This window comes from Coregonus lavaretus (genome assembly GCF_964263955.1).
Source record: "Coregonus lavaretus genome assembly, chromosome: 4".
NCBI lineage: Eukaryota > Metazoa > Chordata > Actinopteri > Salmoniformes > Salmonidae > Coregonus > Coregonus lavaretus.
Window position 1 is genome coordinate 21,687,260 of NC_139991.1, and position 24,375 is coordinate 21,711,634.

At 45.1% G+C, this 24,375-nt stretch overlaps 1 protein-coding gene across 1 annotated transcript in view; it reads left to right on the plus strand.

Annotated features, from left to right (window-relative positions):
- Positions 1 to 458: 458 nt before the first annotated feature.
- LOC311128338 (sodium- and chloride-dependent glycine transporter 2-like) overlaps positions 459 to 24,375 on the plus strand; it is a gene marked incomplete at both ends in the record, with an annotated part of 79,253 nt that continues 55,336 nt past the window's right edge. The window contains 9 exons of the mRNA XM_084160447.1: positions 459 to 947; positions 2,250 to 2,397; positions 3,307 to 3,438; positions 3,622 to 3,795; positions 5,063 to 5,213; positions 5,672 to 5,804; positions 7,019 to 7,153; positions 7,282 to 7,385; positions 24,121 to 24,245. Coding sequence (XP_084016573.1) covers positions 459 to 947; positions 2,250 to 2,397; positions 3,307 to 3,438; positions 3,622 to 3,795; positions 5,063 to 5,213; positions 5,672 to 5,804; positions 7,019 to 7,153; positions 7,282 to 7,385; positions 24,121 to 24,245 — 1,591 coding nt within the window. The remainder of the gene's footprint in view (positions 948 to 2,249; positions 2,398 to 3,306; positions 3,439 to 3,621; positions 3,796 to 5,062; positions 5,214 to 5,671; positions 5,805 to 7,018; positions 7,154 to 7,281; positions 7,386 to 24,120; positions 24,246 to 24,375) is intronic.

The following is a 24,375-nucleotide window of genomic DNA, read 5'->3' on the forward strand; positions in this document are numbered from 1 at the left end:
TAGCTTGATGCCGGTGATCATACATGCCTGCCAGGGAGAGGGGAGCTGTCAAGAGCCCGGCAGCTTGTCTATTGCCCATAAAAATCAGTGGCTGTGTGGAGCTGAATGACATGGGGGAAATGGGGCGTAAAATTAAAGAATCTCGCAGTAAAGGCGAACAGGAGAAGCAAACCCCCGCAGACTGTGATCTGAAGCCCGGAGCAGCGGAGCCAAAACATGCGACAAAGGGCTTTTAAAATACTGCTGAAACACCCACCATTGCTGCATTTTTATTGTAGGTGATTAGCCTATTTGTTTGATTTGAAAATAATAGCGCTAAAATAATCTCATTCTCAATTCATAGCCTATTAGTGTTAACACTGACCTGGTAAATACATCTTAAAGTGTTTCTGTTTGTATAGCCTTTTATATGATTTTTTACCCCTTGTCTTGTGTGCTGAGCTTCATCTGTAAATGACATGTTGCAGGATTTCTCCGACCAGAGAGAGATGACCAAACAGCCGGCCAATGCTCCTACCGGTTTTAACCCGTTGCACCAGCCCGAGGGAGCGGTGGGAGTTTCAGCAAATAAACCGGATAATGCCCTTAACCAAACGTCCGCCGCTTACCCGGCCCCTCAGCCAGCACCATCTAACGAGAGCAAAACTTTCTGTCCCACGGAAAATAAACCGGGAGAACCGGGAGAAGTCAGTAAAGTCTATGGGACTTTTAAAAACGCCGCTCCGGCGGTGCCTGGATCCGTGGCTACGAACTCGGCCTTCTGTAAGGATTCTACCAGCTCAGCTGGTGGTTCTGCTGCCCGGGGTATCCCTGTCCAGTACGGGGACCCGCTTAGGGCCACCGGGGAGCAAAACAATGCATCGGGCAACTGGACCACCATGAGCCAGACCACCATCATTCTGGGCGCAGATGGCAACACGTCTGTTCAGCCCGGCGCCGTGACGGGGGTAAGTGGGCTCAAACGAATTGTTTCTATACGGGGTGGATCGCCCAATCAACCGGGGTCAGGAGAGCTTAGAGGAGGGTTTCTGGACTACAAGACGAACCGCGGTTTGGAGTGAATGGTGATCTATATGACATGCAACCTGTATTGCCTATTAGGATAGAGAATTGGATGTGGTGTTTTCGGGTGTTTCACTGATAAGGAAGCCGAGGTGGGGGTGACGTTGCGGCTGAGGAGAAGTTGTAATTACGGTCCCATGGGACTCCTTCTGAGATTGTCCAGCACTGGAGACTGCTGCTGAGGGGTGATTTGAGAATATGAGCTATATAGCCTATTCAAGTGAGTTTCCATTTGCGATGGCCAGATGCAGTGACCAGAGGTTGCAATTGGCTATGAATCAGGGTTAGAATTCACCAATATAATAGTTTCGAAGAATTCCCAGTTATTGTGGGAAATGATCAAAATATAGAACGAAAAAGGTAGGCTATCTATTTCGATTTTCTGACCCTCTGCCTTTGGCTAGAATAGGCTACCTATTTGATTCAATTATGTCAACAAAAGTTGGTCTAAAACGTCATCCTGAAAGTGCTGAATGGACAGAATCTTCCCACTGCAGTGAGATAAAGGAATAGGCCTACTGTAAGATGGTTGTTTGTGTATCAGCATACAGTAATGGTATATCCCCCGCACTGCGCTGCTCCGTGTGTCAGGTATAGCTAGAAAGAGGGATAGAAATCCCGCATCATGCTCTCTCGGGATTGGTCTCGGTAAACCCATGACAGCGCTTGGTAATGGGTTACATAAGGCTGCGGACTCTGCCCATTGTTCCAATCCCCGCGAGGGCATTCCTCACCGCTCTCCTCTTCTCTCTCTCCCCTCCTCTCACTCGGGTCTCCTCTCCCGCCCGCGCGCCTGCCTGACAGTGTTCCATTGATAAGCTTGGTCTCGTCTCCCTCTACCCCTCTTGGCGCGGAATCAGAAATGAGGACATTTGAATTATCTGTATTTATGAATATTCATATGAATTTGTCCTGTCATATTTTAAAATGCTCGCATCAATCAAATAGTGTTATTCCCGTGATTATTATGTGTGTTGAAGCGGGCTGTATTTGTATTTTCTGACTGTTGCAAATAGCCTATACTTCTGGCTAATTTGATAGATCAAAAAACGAAACGAATCCTTCGCCCAGTAAGGCAGGGGGTTTGGGATCTGATACGTTTTAATGATAGGCTATACTAAATTGAAGTCCAATATGGTTATTTAATGTACATGAAACCTAGCACTAAAATCCACTGTTTTCCCCAGGAGGAAGACGAGGACGAGAGTGGAGATGAGAATAAGGCCAGGGGAAACTGGACTAATAAATTGGATTTCATCCTGTCCATGGTTGGCTATGCCGTGGGACTGGGAAACGTGTGGAGGTTTCCATACCTTGCCTTCCAAAATGGTGGAGGTAAGGAGAGTGTTGAGTTGAGAATGTACCTGCACTGCAAATGTCACTAAAGTTGTAAATGCACAAGCACCTAAATGCGGAAAATAAATAACACTTATCACAAAACGGATCAGTGTTATTTGACTTAGATATTCCATTGCTCCACAATGACATCACGCATAATTGATATGAACGAAATTGACGATTAAATTAAATTCGAGGAACATAATTGGAGTAAGTAGACATAATTGTGTTTTTATCCTGGATGATTTGTATTTTTGTTTTGCCATTGTTTAAACAACAGTACGCTTAATGTATTTTAACATTGTCAAACGAAAATACATTACTTTAATTCATTCACTTGCTAGGATATATGATTGGAGTTGAAATTAGTGTCGAAAAACATATTCTTCACTTTCCTTTTTGTTTGCTTTTTCTTCTCTAAAGGAATGGGCGACTTTTTATGATACGTTTTCCAAACAGTTATAGAAAGCGTCTAGCTAACATATTATTTTTCAGCGTCTAGGAGACTAGTCTTTTTCGTGGATTTTAGTTAAATTATTTAGGCTTTATGATTGATAATCACTTCTGTAAATAAAATATTATTTATATTATTTTATTATTATTACTTGGCCTATCTTCTTTTCAGTTTAGTTTGGTCTACACTCTACACATTATTATATTCTAGCTATCTAATACAACTAATTAGGCTACATGCAAGGGAAGCAAATAAGTATAACCCATATAGATATGTCACATTTATTTCATTATTACCTGCCATACATAATCTCTTTATTTCATGAGAAAGGCAGTCGAATTAATTCTGTTATAGCCTTCTTTTTACATAATGTAAGCCAAGTTTGAGGAATCTCTTTTCACTTGTACCTGTGCGCTACTTTGAAATGCTGCCCCGTTTCCCTGTGTATATAGGTGCTTTTTTGATTCCCTACCTGATAATGTTGTGCCTCGCCGGGATCCCTATATTTTTATTGGAGGTTTCCCTGGGTCAGTTTGCCAGCCAGGGCCCGGTGTCCGTGTGGAAAGCCATCCCGGCTCTGCAAGGTAAACTGCGCATATACAGGCTGCGATCCAAACTCATAAAGTAACATATTTAAAACGTGTAACATACACTACCTTCAGAAAAAATGATAACTACCTATTTTGATATAATATAATTACTTTTGATCAAGCTCCTCTGCCTGCTTAAGAGTAATTTATATATTTCGTCTCATTTATTTATTTTAGGTTGCGGGATTGCCATGTTGATAATATCTGTCTTGATAGCCATATACTATAACATTATAATGTGCTGGACACTGTACTACCTGTTCGCTTCGTTGAAGGGCTCACTGCCTTGGGCTAACTGTAAGAACGAGTGGAACACGTTTGACTGTAAGGACAAAGACATGCTTCTCTTAGGTAAGACCACAATGCGCCAGAACGCACACACACTCTCATGCATGCGCACACACACATACTCACCATTGCGCAATGCGCAACGCACCCATCAGCTAAGGTCCCTGTCTGTAACCTGCCCTATAGTGTAGAGTGACCGGCTATTCTAAGCATTGTTTTCTAGTTTCATATACATCAAAAAGTGCTGCTTTTGCTTACTAGGTTTATTATATTGATTTGTATATTTCTTCTGTGGGTCTCAAGTTATTTTTTCAACTGTGTGTAGGCTTTTCTGATTATATCTTTATTCTACTCTAAACATATCATGAGCAAAAAGCAGTTATACAAAATATGAATTTTCAATAAGGTGTAGGCTAAGTAGACAAATTCGTTTTGCACTGTTGCAATTATGATTCATTGTTTTTTTAGGGTTGCATTGGGTTACAATAATGTTTTTTAAAAAGATCAATCGCTAAAAGAAAGGCTCACAGTATGACCGGAATATTTACTCCCAGTTGCAAGGAAAAAATCGAAATTTGATTAAGAAAATGCCATTTTTGTCTATTGCATTTGAGTGAATTCAGCACAAAAGTTGCTTGCTTGACACATTTACTGTAGTGGAGTTGCTGCAGTGCCGCAGTGTGCGCCAGACCGCCCTCTCTTGGTCATAGTAAGAGTTACAGTAACTGTACTCTCCCTGGTCTCTCTCCTCTGTATCCTTGTGTAGAATGTATGCTGTGTCAACCCGTAGCTTTCATTGGTAATACAACAAACGTATGATGATTATACAAAGCGAAATTAGATCTACTCTTTGTCAAACGTGCTGAACGTTTCAACGTTTATTCTAAGCGTAAAATACATTTGATATCATCTGAAAAAATATTGGGGAAAAGGTTATTTCATAATTTTCTTTTTTTTTAACAGTTTTGTTACAAGAAAAATAACCATTACACATATAAAACATGCTTCATCCATACAGTGGGTGAATGGCTTTCATCTGAGAATAGAGGACATTTCCTGTAATGGGTATAAAGTACAGTAATATGTAAAGTACGGTAAAGCATGGCAGAGATCACTGTTTTCGGTGTATGAACCAGTGAGCTGGGCAAGTATCTATTCTACATTATACCCACCACCTGAGAAAACTGTGAGAGTTGATACAGTTTTAAGACAGATTATAAAGATGTCTGTCTGTCCCTGTTGAGATGTATTTTTTTCTCTGATTCGATACAGTGTATGTAAACCTGTCTGTCTGTCCTTGTTGACATATGTTGGTTTCTGGTTGTGACAGACACGTGTATCCTTCATGATAAAAACTTCACCTCTATAAAGAACAGCTCGTTCTGTCTGTCGGCTCAAGCCATTGGAAACCTGACCAAACTGGTTAACATGACCTATCCGGATAACAAAACTTACGTCAGCCCCAGCGAGGAGTACTTCAAGTAAGTCAAATCAACATTTATTTGTCATAGGCACAGGATATAGTGTAGTGTACACAGCTCTCATCGCAAACAATACAGCAGCTAAAAAAGTATTCAATACAAATATTGTAAAAAAATATATATTTAAAAAATCTAACTTTCATCAGAGTTACAGAGAGGTTCTATGTTTGAAGTAGGCCTGCTGGTTGATGATGCTTGTGATTTGTCATACTATAAATGTTGGTTTCCTTTCTAACAGAATTAGGCCACAGTTATTGGGCTGTATAGACACAGTTGTTTCCCGCTATTGATTGATATGTTGGAATAATAAATGTCAGATCTGAAATAACAGTTTTATGTGACTGGGAAATAACTCTCTCTCTCTCTCTCTCTCTCTCTCTCTCTCTCTCTCTCTCTCTCTCTCTCTCTCTCTCTCTCTCTCTCTCTCTCTCTCTCTCTCTCCCCCCCCCCCCCAATAGGTACAATGTCTTACACATCTCCAAAGGGATAGAGTACCCTGGAGACATCCGCTGGCCCCTCGCAGGCTGCCTGTTGCTGGCCTGGTTGATAGTCTACCTCTCCCTGGCCAAAGGAATCAAGTCATCAGGGAAAGTAAGAGAAATCTCTCTCTCTTCCCCCTTTCACTCGCTATCTGCTCATGTGGTACCTCCTTTAGCCACCAGGGAGTGGACTTGTATAATTTCCCCCTGTGAAATTTACATTTTCGTTTACATTTACGTCATTTAGCGACTTACAAATTGGTGCATTCAACTTATGATTGCCAGTGGGACAACCACTTTTTTTATGGGGGGGGGGGGGGGGGGGATTACTTTTATACTATTCCAGGTATTCCTTAAAGAGGTAGGGTTTCAAGTGTCTCCGGAAGGTGGTCAGTGACTCCGCTGTCCTGGCGTCGTGGGGGAACTTATTCCACCATTGGGGTGCCAGAGCAGCGAATAGCTTTGACTGGGCTGAGCGGGAACTGTGCTTCCGTAGAGATAGGGGGGCTAGCAGGCCAGAGGTGGATGAACGTAGTGCCCTCGTTTGGGTGTGATCAGAGCCTGAAGGTAAGGAGGTGCCGTTCCGCTCACAGCTCCGTAGGCAAGCACCATGGTCTTGTAGTAGATGCGAGCCTCAACTGGAAGCCAGTGGAGTGTGCGGAGGAGCGGGGTGACATGAGAGAACTTGGGAAGGTTGAACACCAGACGGGCTGCACCGTTCTGGATAAGTTGTAGGGGTTTAATGGCACAGGCAGGGAGCCCAGCCAACAGCGAGTTGCAGTAATCCAGAAGGGAGATGACAAGTGCCTGGATTAGGACCTGTGCTGCTTTCTGTGTAAGGTAGGGTCGTACTCTGTGAATGTTGTAGAGCATGAACCTGCAGGATCGGGTCACCGCTTTGATGTTAGCGGAGAACGACAGGGTGTTGTCCAGGGTCACGCCAAGGTTATTTGCACTCTGGGAGGAGGACACAATGGAGTTTTCAACCATGATGGCGAGATCATGGAGCAGGCAGTCCTTCCCCGGGAGGAAGAGCATCTCCGTCTTGCGGAGGTTCAGCTTGAGGTGGTGATCCGACATCCACACTGATATGTCTGCCAGACATGCAGAGATGCAATTTGCCACCTGGTTATCAGAAGGGGGAAAGGAGAAATTTAATTGTGAAATCCCAGAACCATAAAAAAAAAAAGTGTGTCGTTCTGTGAATTCTTATGTAATGTTGCCCACTAGTGGGTTTGTTCTTGAACTAAAAGTGTTAAATCAGTGCACTTATCACACAACCTGCTTACTCTCCCTTTGTTTCGCTCTCCCTCTCCCCTCTCCTAGGTGGTGTATTTCACAGCTACGTTCCCCTATGTGGTTCTGGTCATTCTGTTGTTCAGAGGAGTGACCCTCCCAGGGGCTGGTGACGGCATCCTCTACTTCATCACACCAAAGTGGGAGAAACTCAATGATGCTAAGGTATACATACACACACGTAAGTGCGCACAGGCACACAAATAGATTCACACACACATGCGTGCACACACACATTTCTCTGCCCATCCCTCTCTCTAACAGTGACTGTGAATTTGTGTGTGTTACTCTAGGTGTGGAAGGATGCTGCCACCCAGATCTTCTTCTCTCTGTCAGCAGCCTGGGGAGGCCTCATCACACTGTCCTCTTACAACAAGTTCCACAACAACTGCTACAGGTAAGCACTTCTCACTGTGCTGCTTAACAGCCTCACTTCCTTCCATATACGACCGCCACTGGGAGTTATCTCGAATCCTCTGTCTCGTAATCACACGTGACCGCCCTCTTGACAACATCTTAGCCAGCTGCGCCACCGTAAAGCTAGCAACTCAATGGTGCGGGTAGAGACATTTCAAACTGAGGAGTGAGGTTACCAATCCAAATCCGTTACATACGGGTAAATAAGAAGTTGTATCACATTTTTACATTTTACATTTTCGTCATTTAGCAGACGCTCTTATCCAGAGCAACTTACAAATTGGTGCATTCACCTTATGATAGCCAGTGGGACAACCACTTTACAATAGTATTTATTTATTATTATTATTTTTATTTTTTTGGGAGGTGGGGTGAGGGGGTGTAGAAGGATTACTTTATCCTATCCCAGGTATTCCTTAAAGAGGTGGGGTTTTAAGTGTCTCCGGAAGGTGGTGAGTTTCTCCGCTGTCCTGGCGTCGTGAGGGAGCTTGTTCCACCATTGGGGTGCCACAGCAGCGAACAGTTTTGACTGGGCTGAGCGGGAACTGTGCTTCCGCAGAGGTAGGGGGGCCAGCAGGCCAGAGGTGGATGAACGCAATGCCCTTGTTTGGGTGTAGGGACTGATCAGAGCCTGAAGGTACGGAGGTGCCGTTCCCCTCACAGCTCCGTAGGCAAGCACCATGGTCTTGTAGCAGATGCGATATTCACAATATTACGTTTTCCATGGCAAAAATAAAACACGATGCAGACTCAAATTGCTGTAATCACAGCAACCTGCTTGATGTAACATACTGTGTTATGTAGCTTTGAAAGTAAACACGTGACTCTATGACAACATACGGTTGTTTTAGCAATGGTCGTCAAAATGTATAAAAGGTCAAAAGTACAGTTCTGATAAATGTAACAGCTGTATGATGGAGTAAGATACTCAACACTTTTTTAATTTTGAAAATCTATCAAATGTTGACTGCACATAAACCATTATATAATTACATCAGAGTGATAATATATATATATATATATATATATATATATATACAGTGGGGGAAAAAAGTATTTAGTCAGCCACCAATTGTGCATGTTCTCCCACTTAAAAAGATGAGAGAGGCCTGTAATTTTCATCATAGGTACACGTCAACTATGACAGACAAATTGAGAAAAAAAATTCCAGAAAATCACATTGTAGGATTTTTAATGAATTTATTTGCAAATTATGGTGGAAAATAAGTATTTGGTCACCTACAAACAACCAAGATTTCTGGCTCTCACAAACCTGTAACTTCTTCTTTAAGAGGCTCCTCTGTCCTCCACTCGTTACCTGTATTAATGGCACCTGTTTGAACTTGTTATCAGTATAAAAGACACCTGTCCACAACCTCAAACAGTCACACTCCAAACTCCACTATGGCCAAGACCAAAGAGCTGTCAAAGGACACCAGAAAGCAGGCTGGGAAGACTGAATCTGCAATAGGTAAGCAGCTTGGTTTGAAGAAATCAACTGTGGGAGCAATTATTAGGAAATGGAAGACATACAAGACCACTGATAATCTCCCTCGATCTGAGGCTCCACGCAAGATCTCACCCCGTGGGGTCAAAATGATCACAAGAATGGTGAGCAAAAATCCCAGAACCACACGGGGGGACCTAGTGAATGACCTGCAGAGAGCTGGGACCAAAGTAACAAAGCCTACCATCAGTAACACACTACGCCGCCAGGGACTCAAATCCTGCAGTGCCAGACGTGTCCCCCTGCTTAAGCCAGTACATGTCCAGGCCCGTCTGAAGTTTGCTAGAGTGCATTTGGATGATCCAGAAGAGGATTGGGAGAATGTCATATGGTCAGATGAAACCAAAATAGAACTTTTTGGTAAAAACTCAAGTCGTCGTGTTTGGAGGACAAAGAATGCTGAGTTGCATCCAAATAACACCATACCTACTGTGAAGCATGGGGGTGGAAACATCATGCTTTGGGGGTGTTTTTCTGCAAAGGGACCAGGACGACTGATCCGTGTAAAGGAAAGAATGAATGGGGCCATGTATCGTGAGATTTTGAGTGAAAACCTCCTTCCATCAGCAAGGGCATTGAAGATGAAACGTGGCTGGGTCTTTCAGCATGACAATGATCCCAAACACACCGCCCGGGCAACGAAGGAGTGGCTTCGTAAGAAGCATTTCAAGGTCCTGGAGTGGCCTAGCCAGTCTCCAGATCTCAACCCCATAGAAAATCTTTGGAGGGAGTTGAAAGTCTGTGTTGCCCAGCGACAGCCCCAAAACATCACTGCTCTAGAGGAGATCTGCATGGAGGAATGGGCCAAAATACCAGCAACAGTGTGTGAAAACCTTGTGAAGACTTACAGAAAACGTTTGACCTGTGTCATTGCCAACAAAGGGTATATAACAAAGTATTGAGAAACTTTTGTTATTGACCAAATACTTATTTTCCACCATAATTTGCAAATAAATTCATTAAAAATCCTACAATGTGATTTTCTGGATTTTTTTTTCTCATTTTGTCTGTCATAGTTGACGTGTACCTATGATGAAAATTACAGGCCTCTCTCATCTTTTTAAGTGGGAGAACTTGCACATTTGGTGGCTGACTAAATACTTTTTTCCCCCACTGTATATAGGGCTTTCCTTTATTTTTTTTACAATTTTATACATTGTAGAATAATAGTGAAGACATCAAAACTATGAAATAACACATATGGAATCATGTATTAAAGAAAAAATTGTTAAACAAATCAAAATAGATTTTATATTTGAGATTCTTCAAATAGCCTTGATGACAGCTTTGCACACTCTTGGCATTCTCTCAACCAGCTTCACGTGGAATGCTTTTCCAACAGTCTTGAAGGAGTTCCCACATATGCTGAGCACTTGTTGGCTGCTTTTCCTTCACTCTGCGGTCCAACTCATCCCAAACCATCTCAATTGGGTTGAGGTTGGGTGATTGTGGAGGCCAGGTAATCTGATGCACCATTCCAACACTCTCCTTCTTGGTCAACTAGCTCTTACACAGCCTGGAGATGTATTGGGTCATTGTCCTGTTGAAAAACAAGCGAGTATTGCTGCAGAATGCTGTGGTAGTCATGCTGGTTAAGTGTGTCTTGAATTCTAAATAAATCACTGACAGTGTCACCAGCAAAGCACCCCCACACCATCACACCTCCTCCTTCGTGCTTCACGGTGTGAACCACACTTGCGGAGATAATCCGTTCACCTACTCTGCGTCTCACAAAGACACGGTGGTTGGAACCAAAAATCTCAAATTTGGACTCATCAGACCAAAGGACAGATTTCCACCAGTCTAATGTCCATTGCTCATGTTTCTTGGCACAAGGAAGTCTCTTCTTCTTATTGCTGTCCTTTAGTAGTGGTTTCTTTGCAGCAATTCGACCATGAAGGCCTGACTCACGCAGTCTCCTCTGAACGGTTGATGTTGAGAAGTGTCTGTTACTTGAACTCTGTGAAGCATTTATTTAGGCAGGTAACTCTAATTAAATTATCCTCTGCAGCAGAGGTAACTCTAGGTCTTCCATTCCTGTGGCAGTCCTCATGAGAGCTGATTGTCTCAAACGCATTAAGAAGGAAAGGAGTTCCACAAATGTACTTTTAAGAGGGCACACCTGTGTCACGGTTCAGACAGACGACCAGAGGACCACAATTGCGTCACACCAGAAAGTTTATTAAACTTAAGGGAAAAGGGAAGTAGGGAGTGAATGAAGGCTCCAGGGGTAACAGGGATCCCGTCCAATGCGCTGGGTCTGTGCCCCCCCCAGTGGCAGCGATGCGTCCTATGAAGCCGGTGGTGGGTGGTCCAGAAGTCCTGGGGGGGGGAGACACAGACACAACAGGGCGGAATGAAACCAGGCAGCAGTACAGTTCAAGGGAAATCCAAAATACGTAGTAGCAAGGCAGAAGGCTGGTCAGAGTTACCGGGATTGAAGAGTAGTCAGGAGTCGTAATGGCAGAAGCAGGTCTGGATCTCCTGAGGCAGAAGAGAATCCAAAAAACAGGCAGGTCCGGGGTCACAAAACCAGGGTAAGCCAGAAGCGCGAGCAAACAGGTTCCGGGTGTGAGCATTGCAGACGATCTGACACCGGAGAGCTGAAAGACAGGGCCTTAAATACTGGGAGAGGTAGTGGTTAATGCAGCGCAGCTGGCAGAGTAATTAGAGCAGAGCAGAGCAGGGACAGGTGGAGCTAGTTAGGCTGAGTAGAGAGAGTGGTGAGCAGAGTGGAAGAAAATTAAGGTGGTAACCCGGTGGAGTGAGAGGCCCATGACAGAACCCCCCCCCCAAGGGACGGCCCCAGAAGTCCCAAGAGCAACACCACGCCGGGCGGGAGGAGGGGAGCCGGAGGAGGGCTAGAACTCCTCCGAACGGTCCGAGTGAACGTCCTCATCCTCGGAGGAAGCCGGAGGGCCGTGGTCGGGAGATGGGACAGGTCCCGAGACAGGATCAGGCACAGGACAGGAAGCCGAGCGGGCCGGACGGTTAGGGACCCCTCTGGGGCGGCCCCTACGGATTGCAGGTTGATCAGGATGCCGTTGGTGGAAAGCGGTGATGAGAGTCCTATCCACAATCCGACTAGCTGGCACCCAGGTCCTTTCCTCAGGTCCATAGCCCTCCCAGTCAATGAGGTACTGGAGACCCCTACCCCTCCGTCTGGACCGAAGCAGGCGGCGGACGGTGTAAACCAGACCACCATCGACGAGCCGTGGAGGAGGAGGACCAGGCGCAGCAGGGACCAGCGGACTCTCATGGATGGGCTTAATCTTAGACACATGGAAAGTGGGGTGCACCCTCAGGGAATTAGGCAGTTGGAGCCGGACAGCAGTTGGGCTAATCACTCTTATGATAGGGAATGGGCCAATGAACCGAGGTGCCAGCTTCTGCGACTCCACCCTGAGTGGCAGGTTCTTCGATGACAACCACACCCTTTGACCAACATGGTAGGTGGGAGCAGGAATTCTCCGACGGTTGGCCCCGGTAGTGTAGCTGGCAACGGATCTGAGGAGTGTGGCTCGGGCTTGTGACCAGGTGCGGCGACATCGACGGGCAAAAGCAAGTGCAGATGGGCAAGTAACCTCCTCTTCCTGGCTGGCAAATAGAGGAGGCTGGTATCCATAAACACATTGGAAAGGGGACATACCGATGGCAGAGCAGGTCAGAGAATTGTGTGCGTACTCCACCCATGTCAATTGCTGCGACCAGGAGTGGGGGTTGCGTGAAGTCATGCATCGCAGTGCCTTCTCGAGCTCCTGATTAGCCCGCTCTGACTGCCCATTGGATTGGGGATGGAATCCGGAAGTCAGACTGACTGTGGCTCCCAGCAGGTGACAGAACTCCTTCCAAAAAGCGGAGGAGAATTGTGGACCACGGTCAGAAACTACATCCTTTGGCAGTCCGTGGATCCGGAAGACGTGTTCCAGGACCACCTGGGCGGTCTCCTTGGCGGTTGGGAGCTTGGGGAGGGGAATGAAGTGTGCCATCTTGCTGAAACGGTCAACGATGGTGAGAATGACGGTCATGCCACTTGAAGGGGGCAGCCCCGTGACAAAGTCAAGGGCGATGTGAGACCAGGGACGTCTGGGCACAGGCAGGGGCTGCAGCAATCCGGCTGGGGGCTGGCAGGACGACTTGTGTTGGTTGCAGATGGGGCAGGCTTGGACGAATTCCCGTACATCCTTCCTCAGAGAGGGCCACCAGAACCTCTGGGCGAGCAGGTTGTAAGTGCGGGTGGAGCCAGGGTGACAAGCTAGGCGGGAGTCATGTCCCCACTGAACGACCTGGGACCTCAGGTCTTCGGGGACAAAAAGGCGGTCAGCTGGGCAAGTGCTGGGACCTGGCTGGTTACGGAGAGCCTCCAGCACCTGTTCCTCAACAGCCCAGGTCAGAGCTGCAACGATGCAGGGACTTGGCAGAATCGACACAGGGTCCTTGGAGGGGGTGTCATCCTTCTGGAATTGACGGGAGAGGGCGTCTGGCTTGGTGTTGCGTGATCCAGGCCGGTATGACAGAGTGAAATTAAACCTGGTGAAGAACAGGGCCCAGCGGGACTGCCTGGAGTTCAACCGTTTGGCCGTGCGGATGTACTCCAAGTTCTTATGATCGGTCCAAACGAGAAATGGAATGGTGGACCCCTCCAGCCAGTGACGCCACTCCTCCAAGGCAAGCTTCACAGCCAGCAGCTCACGGTTCCCTATGTCGTAATTGCACTCAGAGGGGGACAACCGACGTGAGAAAAAGGCACAGGGATGGAGCTTCCTATCCTCCGCAGCCCACTGAGAAATCACAGCACCAACTCCCACATCCGAGGCGTCCACCTCCACAATGAATTGCCGGTCCACATCAGGCATCTGGAGGATGGGAGCGGAGGTGAACCTCACCTTGAGGGTACTGAAGGCTTTGTCGGCTGCTGGGGTCCAGGTGAAGGGTTGCTTGGTGCTGGTTAGAGCAGTGAGAGGGGCAGCAACGGTACTGTAGTTCCGGATAAACTTCCTATAGAAGTTAGCAAACCCCAGAAACTGTTGCAGCTTCTTTCTGTTCTCCGGAACTGGCCATGAAGTGACTGCTGATACTTTGGCAGGATCCATTTGGATACTTCCCTCTGCCACTATGTACCCCAGGAAGGCCACTGTCTTGACGTGAAACTCACATTTCTCTGCCTTGGCGTAGAGGGAATTCTCCAGAAGACGATGAAGGACTTGCTGGACATGGCGGGTGTGTTCAGACAGGTTTCTGGAGTAGATTAAGATGTCATCCAGGTAAACGAAGACAAACTTGTTTAACATGTCCCGCAGTACATCATTCACTAGAGCCTGGAACACAGCAGGAGCATTGGTGAGGCCAAAAGGCATAACCAGATACTCGTAGTGGCCTGTTGGTGTATTGAATGCGGTTTTCCATTCATCTCCCTCCCGGATCCGCACTAGGTGGTAAGCGTTTCTGAGATCCAACTTGGTAAAAACAGTGGCTCCCTGGAGCAACTCAAAAGCAGAGGTGAGCAGAGGCAGAGGGTAACGGTTTTTCACTGTGATGTCGTTGAGTCCCCTGTAGTCGATGCAGGGGCGAAGAGATCCGTCCTTCTTCCCCACAAAGAAGAAGCCAGCACCAGCAGGAGATGAAGATGAACGGATTAATCCTGCGGACAGAGAGCCATTGATGTAGTCCTCCATGGACTTTCTTTCAGGAGCAGACAACGAATAAAGACGACCCTTTGGAGGAGCTGTTCCAGGGAGGAGGTCGATGGCACAGTCGTACGGTCGGTGAGGGGGCAGAGATGTGGCTCTTGCTTTGTTAAACACCTCTCTGAGACCATGGTAGCATTCTGGGACATTGGAGAGGTCAGGAGCGGAGTTAGTAGGTACTGGCCGAGGGGGTAGTGCGGCAGCAAGCAGGCAGGTTCGGTGGCAGTCCTCTCCCCACTCCCTGATCACCCCGGTCACCCAGTCGAGCTGAGGGTTGTGCCGGCGGAGCCATGGGTAACCCAGGATGAGGGGTTGGCCTGGAGAGGGGAGCAGGTGAAACTGGATAGTTTCTTGATGGTTTCCGGACAGACCCATCGAGACCGGGGCCGTGACATGAGTGACCGATCCGAGTAAGTGTCCGTCCAGTGCCCGGGCAGGAATAGGAGGTGTCAAACGGAGGTTCTCCAGTCCCAGTTGGCGTGCCAGCTTGATGTCCATTATGTTGGCTTCGGCGCCAGAATCCACCAGAGCAGCCAGGGTGTGAGTTGAGTCAGAGAGGCGGAGGTGAACTTGCAGCAGGGGTTTGCGGTCGGAGGACTGGATGGTCATTGAACTCAACCGGACTCCCCCTATGCCCGGTGAGCTTCGGCCCTTTAAAGGGCAGGTTACCACACGATGTCCATCACCTCCACAATAGAGGCAGAGGTTTGAGGTGAAGCGGCGCTGGCGCTCTGCAGGAGTGAGGGAGGCTCGCCCAATCTCCATAGGCTCAGACTGATCAAGCTGACCTGGGTGAGTGGCAGTAGATGACAGGAGCCCAGTCGGATCTCTCCGAATGCCGGTAGTAGGTGGACCTTGGCGCCCCCTCTCACGACGACGGGTCTGTATCCTTCTGTCGATCCTGACAGTCAGTGCGATGGCTTCATCAAGAGTGGAAGGCAGTTCATGGGAGACCAACTCGTCCTTGATATAGTCAGCCAAACTATGGAAGAACGCGTCCACCAACGATGGTGTGTTCCAAGAACTTCGTCTAGCCAGGGTTCGGAAGTCGATGGAATGGTCTGCGACTGTACGTCTGCCTTGTCGAATACTGAACAGTTCACGAGACGCCTCTGCGGTGGGTGAATCCAGGTCAAACACCTTCAGCATCTCCTCAGCAAACAGGTCGAAGGTTGCACATGCGGGGGTTTGACGTTCGAACTCTGCTGTTCCCCAGAGTCGAGCTCGGCCCGTCAGGTGAGTGATGGCATACCCAACTTTAGCCCCCTCCGTGGCGAAGGTCCTTGGCTGCAAGGAGAACTGAAGTCGGCAGCTAGTCAGAAATGGCCGGACCTGGGTTGAATCGCCGTTGAACCGCTCGGGGTTTCCAATCTTGGGTTCCGGAGCAGCGGCTGCAATGACCGGGGCAGGTAACTCGGGGGCTGGGCTGGTGGGCAGACTGGCTGGGGTAAGGTTGGTGAGGAGTTGAATGATCATGGCGAGTTGTTGTTGCTGCTGCTGGAACTGCTGCTCATGCTCATCGGTTTCCATGTCGGGGAAAGTGTGCGCTGAGTCCATAATGGTCAGATCGTACTGTCACGGTTCAGACAGACGACCAGAGGACCACAATTGCGTCACACCAGAAAGTTTATTAAACTTAAGGGAAAAGGGAAGTAGGGAGTGAATGAAGGCTCCAGGGGTAACAGGGATCCCGTCCAATGCGCTGGGTCTGTGCCCCCCCCAGTGGCAGCGATGCGTCCTATGAAGCCGGTGGTGGGTGGTCCAGAAGTCCTGGGGGGGGGAGACACAGACACAACAGGGCGGAATGAAACCAGGCAGCAGTACAGTTCAAGGGAAATCCAAAATACGTAGTAGCAAGGCAGAAGGCTGGTCAGAGTTACCGGGATTGAAGAGTAGTCAGGAGTCGTAATGGCAGAAGCAGGTCTGGATCTCCTGAGGCAGAAGAGAATCCAAAAAACAGGCAGGTCCGGGGTCACAAAACCAGGGTAAGCCAGAAGCGCGAGCAAACAGGTTCCGGGTGTGAGCATTGCAGACGATCTGACACCGGAGAGCTGAAAGACAGGGCCTTAAATACTGGGAGAGGTAGTGGTTAATGCAGCGCAGCTGGCAGAGTAATTAGAGCAGAGCAGAGCAGGGACAGGTGGAGCTAGTTAGGCTGAGTAGAGAGAGTGGTGAGCAGAGTGGAAGAAAATTAAGGTGGTAACCCGGTGGAGTGAGAGGCCCATGACAACCTGTTAATTGAAATGCATTACAGGTGACTACCTCATGAAGCTGGTTGAGAGAATGCCAAGAGTGTGCAAAGCTGTCATCAAGGCAAAGGGTGGCTATTTGAAGAATCTCAAAAAATAAAGTATATTTGGATTTTTTAAACACTTTTTGGGTTACTACATGATTCAATATGTGTTATTTCATAGTTTGGATGTCTTCACTATTATTCTACAATGTAAAAATAGTAAAAATAAAGAAAAACCCTTGAATGAGTAGGTGTGTCCAAACTTTTGAGTGGTAGTGTTAAACAAATCAAAATATATTTTATATTTCAAATAACCACCCTTTGCCTTGATGACAGCTTTGCACACTCTTGGCATTCTCTCATTTACTCAAGTGTTTCCATTATTTTGGCAATTACCTGTATCTTATCCTGCTGGCAAGGTTTGTAGACTTTAGAAAAGAAAGCAATAACTAAATGTACTGAATAAGACTCACATTCCATTCAGTCTTTTACCCAGAGTTTAGCAGAGATGCAGAGAAGCATATTACATTTATTTAAAAAAAGAACCACCTGTCAGGAGGATACAGACAGCTCAATAGGTATGCTTAGATATGCAGAAAAATTAACATATTTTTGACATAGAATTAAGCATACTGATTGTGGCTCTAGATTGCAGGAAAAAGCTGTTTCAGGTTTTTGAAAATATAAAATCCTCTATGCCCCCTTAGATTGTTTGTGTGCATGACGTCCCTAATTGTGCACCTCAAGAGTCTGGAGGTGTTTATGTACTGCATGTGCAATAGCAGAGTTTGCTAAATGAAAGACCACCCGAGTGATACAAATCATCAGTTATTCATATTTAATTTGGAAGGCTTTATGGAAAATACTGTTTCAGCATCACTAACTGGCTACACAAAGTGGTAGACACAGGCATTCCCATGCCGTTACGTCTTCAGAAAGTGTCAAGAAATACAAATAACTAATGCATTCTTTAATATTCTTTAATATTCTTTACATGTAGGCTTTGGATTGAACGAATCTGCACTCGCTTTTTTCTCTAGGGCACTCGGAAACAACTGCACAGTGAAGCCTATCATTACAATAATTATTATCTGGGTGATGTTTTTCCTGGTCGCACTGGTGCTCCCAAAATAAAATGTCAGGTTGCACAGCAAAATATCTAGGAGCATATGCCACCAAAATGGCCGCTCTTTAGAGCCATGTTTACATCCCTTATTTACGGAAGTGTTTCCTTTATTTTGGCAGTTACCTGTATGTAGGGTAAATTGCCACAGTAGAGTTGCCGTGGTAAAAGAGTAATTACTTTACGAAATTATTGTGAAATACATAACTTGGCCATGGTCTGTTCAAAGAATATATTTTATTGTTACTGATGATAATACTCAGAGGGAAAAATATCTTGACAAATGTTGGCAGCAACCAGGACTCAAATTGAACATCAACATAAAGACGATGAAAATATGTATTTTAAGGACGTTGAAAATACAGATTATACGGACGTTGAAAGACGTCTTTCAGTTCTAAGTGAAAGTTGAAAAGACATTTAGCAGACATTGAAAATACCTCTTTCTTTGGTCATTGTTCCTATGGACAAATTTTATTAATATAGCAAAATGGAGATATCAGTATGGAATATTTATTAGGCTGCCTGACTGAAGGTAACTGTCCCGTTCCACCTCCGTCCCACCCCCTGGAAGCATCTTCCCCAGAGCTAAAGCACTGATTTTGAAAACAGCTGGAGTATCCATGGTGACACAATAGTCAATAGAACTGGATGAGCTAGCCACAAAAGGCTTCCTGATTGGATTCAAAGTGCCCAAGAATGTCAAGGTAACCTGCCTAAAATCGCCCTGTAGCACTCATATCTATAGCCATGTAATGCTTTGAAACGCTGGTTTGGCTCACATCATCACCATCATCCCAGACAACTTGGACCCACTCCAATTTGCATACCACCCCAACAGATCCACAGATGATGGAATCTGTATTGCACTCCACACTGCCCTCTCCCACCTGGACAAGAGGAACACCTATGTGAGAAAGCTGTTCATTGACTATAGCTCAGCATTCAACACCATAGTGCCCTCCAAGCTCATCACCAAGCTCAGGATCCTGGGACTGAACACATCCCTCTGCAACTGGATCCTGGACTTCCTGATGGGCCACCCCCAGGCGGGAAAGGGTAGGCAACAACACATCCGCCTTGCTGACCATCAACACTGGGGCCCCTCAGGAGTGTGTGCTCAGTGCCCTCATGTACTCCCTGTTCACCCACGACTATGTGGCCAGCACGACTCCAACACCATCATTAAGTTTGCTGATGACACGACGGTGGGAGGACTGATCACCGACGACGATGAGGTAGGCTGTGATGAGACCTGGCAGTGTGGTGCCAGGACAACAATCTCTCCCTCAACGTCAGCAAGACATAGGAGCTTCAAGTTCCTCGGTGTCCACATCACTAAGGAACATGGTCCACACACACCCACACAGTTGTGAAGAGGGCACGACAGCGCATCTTTCCCCTCAGGAAGCTGAAAAGATTTGGCATGGGCTCTCAGATCCTCAAAAAGTTATACAGCTGCACCATTGAGAGCATCTTCACTGGCTGCATCACCTCTTGGTATGGCCACTGCAAGGCATCTGACCGCAAGGCGCTACAGTACAACCCAGTATATCACTGGGGCCAAGCTCCCTGCCATCCAGGATCCCTATACCAGGCGATGTCAAAGGAAGGCCCAAAAAATGGTCAATGACTCCAGCCAACCAAGCCATAGACTGCTCTCTCTGACCCTTTTTTGCAATAACTCTCTTGCTCTAACTCTATGCACACACACTGGACTCTACCCACACACACACACACACACAGGCACACACACATACACACACACACACACACACACACACACACACACACACACACACACACACACACACACACACACACACACTACAAACGCCCACAGACACATAACATGCGCACACATGCATACTGACTCCATACACACACACACACACACACACACCACTTCTCGTGAATCTGCTGGGCCTTTGTGACTCCTACCATCCTGACTGTACGTATTTGTGTCCGATCTATACAGAATGGGGTTTACATATTCACAGGCTTGCTAGCACGCACACTCACTCACTCACTCACTCACTCACTCACTCACTCACTCACTCACTCACTCACTCACTCACTCACTCACAGATGCACACATACAGAGACACAGATGCGTGCACACACACACACACACCACGCTGCTGCTACGGTCTATTATCTGTCCTGTTGCCTAGTCACTTTACCCCTACCTATATGTACATAGCTACCTCAATGACCTTGTACCTCTGCACATCGACTCGGTACTGGTGCTACCTGTATATATACAGTGCTTTTAGAAAGTATTCATACCCCTTGACTTATTCCTCATTTTGTTGTGTTACAGCCTGAATTCAAAATTCATTAAATAAATAAAAAATCTAACCCATCTACATATAATGACAAAGTGAAAATATGTTTTGTATATATATATTTTTATTTATTGAAAATGAAACATAGTAATATCTAATTTACATAAGTATTCACACCCCTCTGTCAATACTTTGTAGAAGCACCTTTCTGAGTAAGTCTCTAAGAGCTTTCCACACCTGGATTGTGCAACATTTGCCCATTATTCTTTTCAAAATTCTTCAAGCTCTGTCAAATTGGTTGTTGATCATGGCAAGACAACCATTTTCAGATCTTGCTATAGATTTTCAAGTAGACTTCAATCAAAACTGTAACTCGGCCACTCAGGAACATTCACTGTCTTTTGGTAAGCAGCTCCAGTGTAGATTATTGCAAACAGGATGGATGAAAGGTGAATTCATACAGTGGAGTAAAAATACTTTAAAGGACTACTTAATTAGTTTTGGGGGGTATCTGTACTTTACTTTACTATTTATATTTTTGACAACTTTTACTTTTACTTCACTACATTCCTAAAGAAAATAATGTACTTTTTACTCCGTACATTTTCCCTGACACCCAAAAGTACTCGTTACATTTTGAATGCTTAGTAGGACAGGAAAATGGTCCAATTCACGCACTTATCAAGAGAACATACCTGGTCATCCCTACTGCCGCTGATCTGGCGGACTCACTAAACACACATGCTTCGTTTGTAAACGATGTCTGAGTGTTGGAGTGTGCCCCTAGGAATCCGTGTATTTAAAAAACAAGAAAATGGTGCCGTCTAGTTTGCTTAATATAAGGAATTTGAAATGATTTATACTTTTACTTTTACTTTTGATACTTAAGTATATTTTAGCAATCACATTTACTTTTGATACTTAAGTATATTTAAAACCAAACACTTTTAGACTTTTACTCAAGTTGTATTTTACTGGGTGACTTTCACTTTTACTTGAGTAATTTTCTATTAAGGTATCTTTACTTTTACTCAAGTATGACAATTGGGTACTTTTTCCACCCCTGAATTCATCTCCCAGTGTCTGGTGGAAAGCAGACTGAACCAGGTTTCCTCTAGGATTTTGCCTGTGCTTCGCTGCATTCCGTTTCCGTTTCTTTTTTTAACCTGAAAAACTCCCCAATCCTTAACGATTCCAAGCATACCCATAACATGATGCAGCCACCACTATGCTTGAAAATATGGAGAGTGGTACTCAGTAATGTGTTGGATTGGATTAGATTTGCCCCAAACATAACACTTTGTATTCAGGACAAAAAGTCAATTGTTTTGCCACATTTTCTGCAGTATTACTTTAGTGCCTTGTTGCAAACCGAATGCATGTTTTGGAATGTTTTAATTCTGTACAGGCCTCCTTCTTTTCACTCTGTCAATAGTAACTACAATGTTGATCCATACTCAGTTTTCTCCTATCACAGCCATTAAACTTTGTAATTGTTTTAAAGTCACCATTGGCCTCATTGTAAAATCCCTGATCGGTTTCCTTCCTCTCCGGCAATGGAGTTAGGAAGGACATCTGTATCTTTGTAGTGACTGGGTGTATTGATAGTGTAATTAATAACTTCACCATGGTCAAAGGGATATTAAATGTCTGCAAAAAAATTTTTAACCAATCTACCAACTGCATTGGAAAACCTCCCTTGTCTTTGTGGTTGAATCTGTGTTTGAAATTCACTGCTCGACTGAGGGACCTAACAGATAATTGTATGTGTGGGGTACAGAGATAATGTAGTCATTCAAAAATCATGTTAAACACTTATATTGCACACAGTCCATGCAACTTATTATGTGACTTGTTAAGCACATTTTTACTCCTGAACTTATTTAGGCTCGTTATAACAAAGGGGTTGAATACTTATTGACTCAAGACATTTCACACAATTTTTTATTTTTAAAAAAAAAAAAATATTTGAAAAACATAATTCCACTTTGACATTATGGTGTATTGTGTGTTGGCCAGTGCAAAAAAAACCAATCTCAATTCAATCAATTTTTAATTCAGGCTGTAACACAACAAAATGTGGAATAAGTCAAGGGGTGTGAATACTTTCTGAAGGCACTGTACATGTTATTCTTTCTTGTTTTTGTTATTCGTTATTCACTCTGTATTTATGCCACAAGATATTTTTTATTTTATTTTTTTACATTTTACATTTTAGTCATTTTAGCAGACGCTCTTATCCAGAGCGACTTACAGTTAGTGAGTGCATACCTTCTTTTTTTTCATACTGGCCCCCCGTGGGAAACGAACCCACAACCCTGGCGTTGCAAGCGCCATGCTCTACCAACTGAGCTACACTCTGCATTGTTGGAAAAATACCCTTAAGTAAGCATTTCACTGTTAGTCTACACCTGTTTTTTATGAAGCTGTTGACTCCCTTACTGTCGGGCAGACAGTATCGGAGCATGAGGTCTGATACCAACAAGCTCAGAGACAGTTTCTATCTACAAGCCTGTTGAACAAGACTGTTGAACAAGACTGTTGAACACTTGAAATGGACCGACCACCTGCACTGACTCTCCGCACCTTAGCACACATGCACACACCCACACAGATAACACTCATCCACACACACACACACACACACACACACACACACACACACACACACACACACACACACACACACACACACACACACACACACACACACACACACACACACTAATTCTAACCTTAACCCTAAACCCCCCCAGTTGGACTTCTGGTCCCCACAAGTATAGTTAAACACGTCCACACACACTACACACACTTCACAACTGCTGCTACCAGACTCTTATTATGATTGCTAAATATTGCACAATTTAAACACTTGCCCCCAATCCCCCTTCCCCCAAACACGTGTAAATATTTGACTATAAATTGTGCCTTCCTGTTTTATACTTATGCTAAAATGTTTATTCTATTCTACTGAGCCATTTACTTTATGTTTGTATCCTTATCTTTTATTATTTCTTATTGTTGTTGCATTGTCGAGAAGGAACCTACAAATAAGCATTTCATTGGACGGTGTATACCATGTGTATCCCCTACATACGACACCTTACTTGAAACTAGTTTGAGCAGTTATAACAGACGTTTGCACGATTGTATAATCAACGATTGTACAAGCAAGAGTTGGAATATTCATTGATTTTCTTTTTAAATAAATCTATCCAGCAACAATTCTGTGACAAGTTAATTTACACCTCACAAAAACAGGGAAATAACTGCTGGAAAAGGGGGAATCCTCAGGTGTGCGGGATATGCACGTTGCTAGCTGTTTTTTTTTCTTCAAACATACGATTGTCATCATGAAAATCTGCCTGCTTCATGTTTTGTTTCTTGCCATGATAGTTTGAGTGTTGTGATACTGAGTACCGTGACAATACCACAACATATAAATAAGAAGTAAAACTGCTACTAGCAGAGACTAGCACAGTATAATCTCTCCCTTGGTATGAGGCCATAGTATTCTCACTAGAGGGAACTGTTGAACCTCTCCACAAATGTTCTGCATTTGGATAAGACTGCGCAGAAGATAGTTAATTAATTTATTCAGACATTTATTCAATATCACACATGGCAATTGTCGATAGATATGCAAAATAAGACATAATTTAACAAAACCAGGTACCAACTCCTGTAAAACACTTAGAACATCCTTAGGTTATGTTATTTAAAGTTTTGTCATTTTGACACATAATAACAATTACCAACATATAGCCACTCACTTGAGTGTGATAATACTCCAAAAACATTCCAAGTTCTCCAATACTGTAAGTGTTACTGCCCTGTAACATTTACATCCCTTTCTCGCCCCTCTTCTCTTGTTTAGGGACACCATCATAGTGTGCATAGTTAACAGTGCCACCAGTATATTTGCTGGGTTCGTCATCTTCTCCGTCATTGGATTCATGGCCCATGAACTGAAGGTGCCCATTGAGAAGGTGGCAGATGAAGGTAAATTACATATTCATATAGGATCATATAGGGATCATGAAGCATCCAGACCTGGGTTCAAATGGTTGAAAAATCAAAATACAGATAGAGTATTTGAAATGATTTGACACCCAGGTCTGGTAGGATCAGA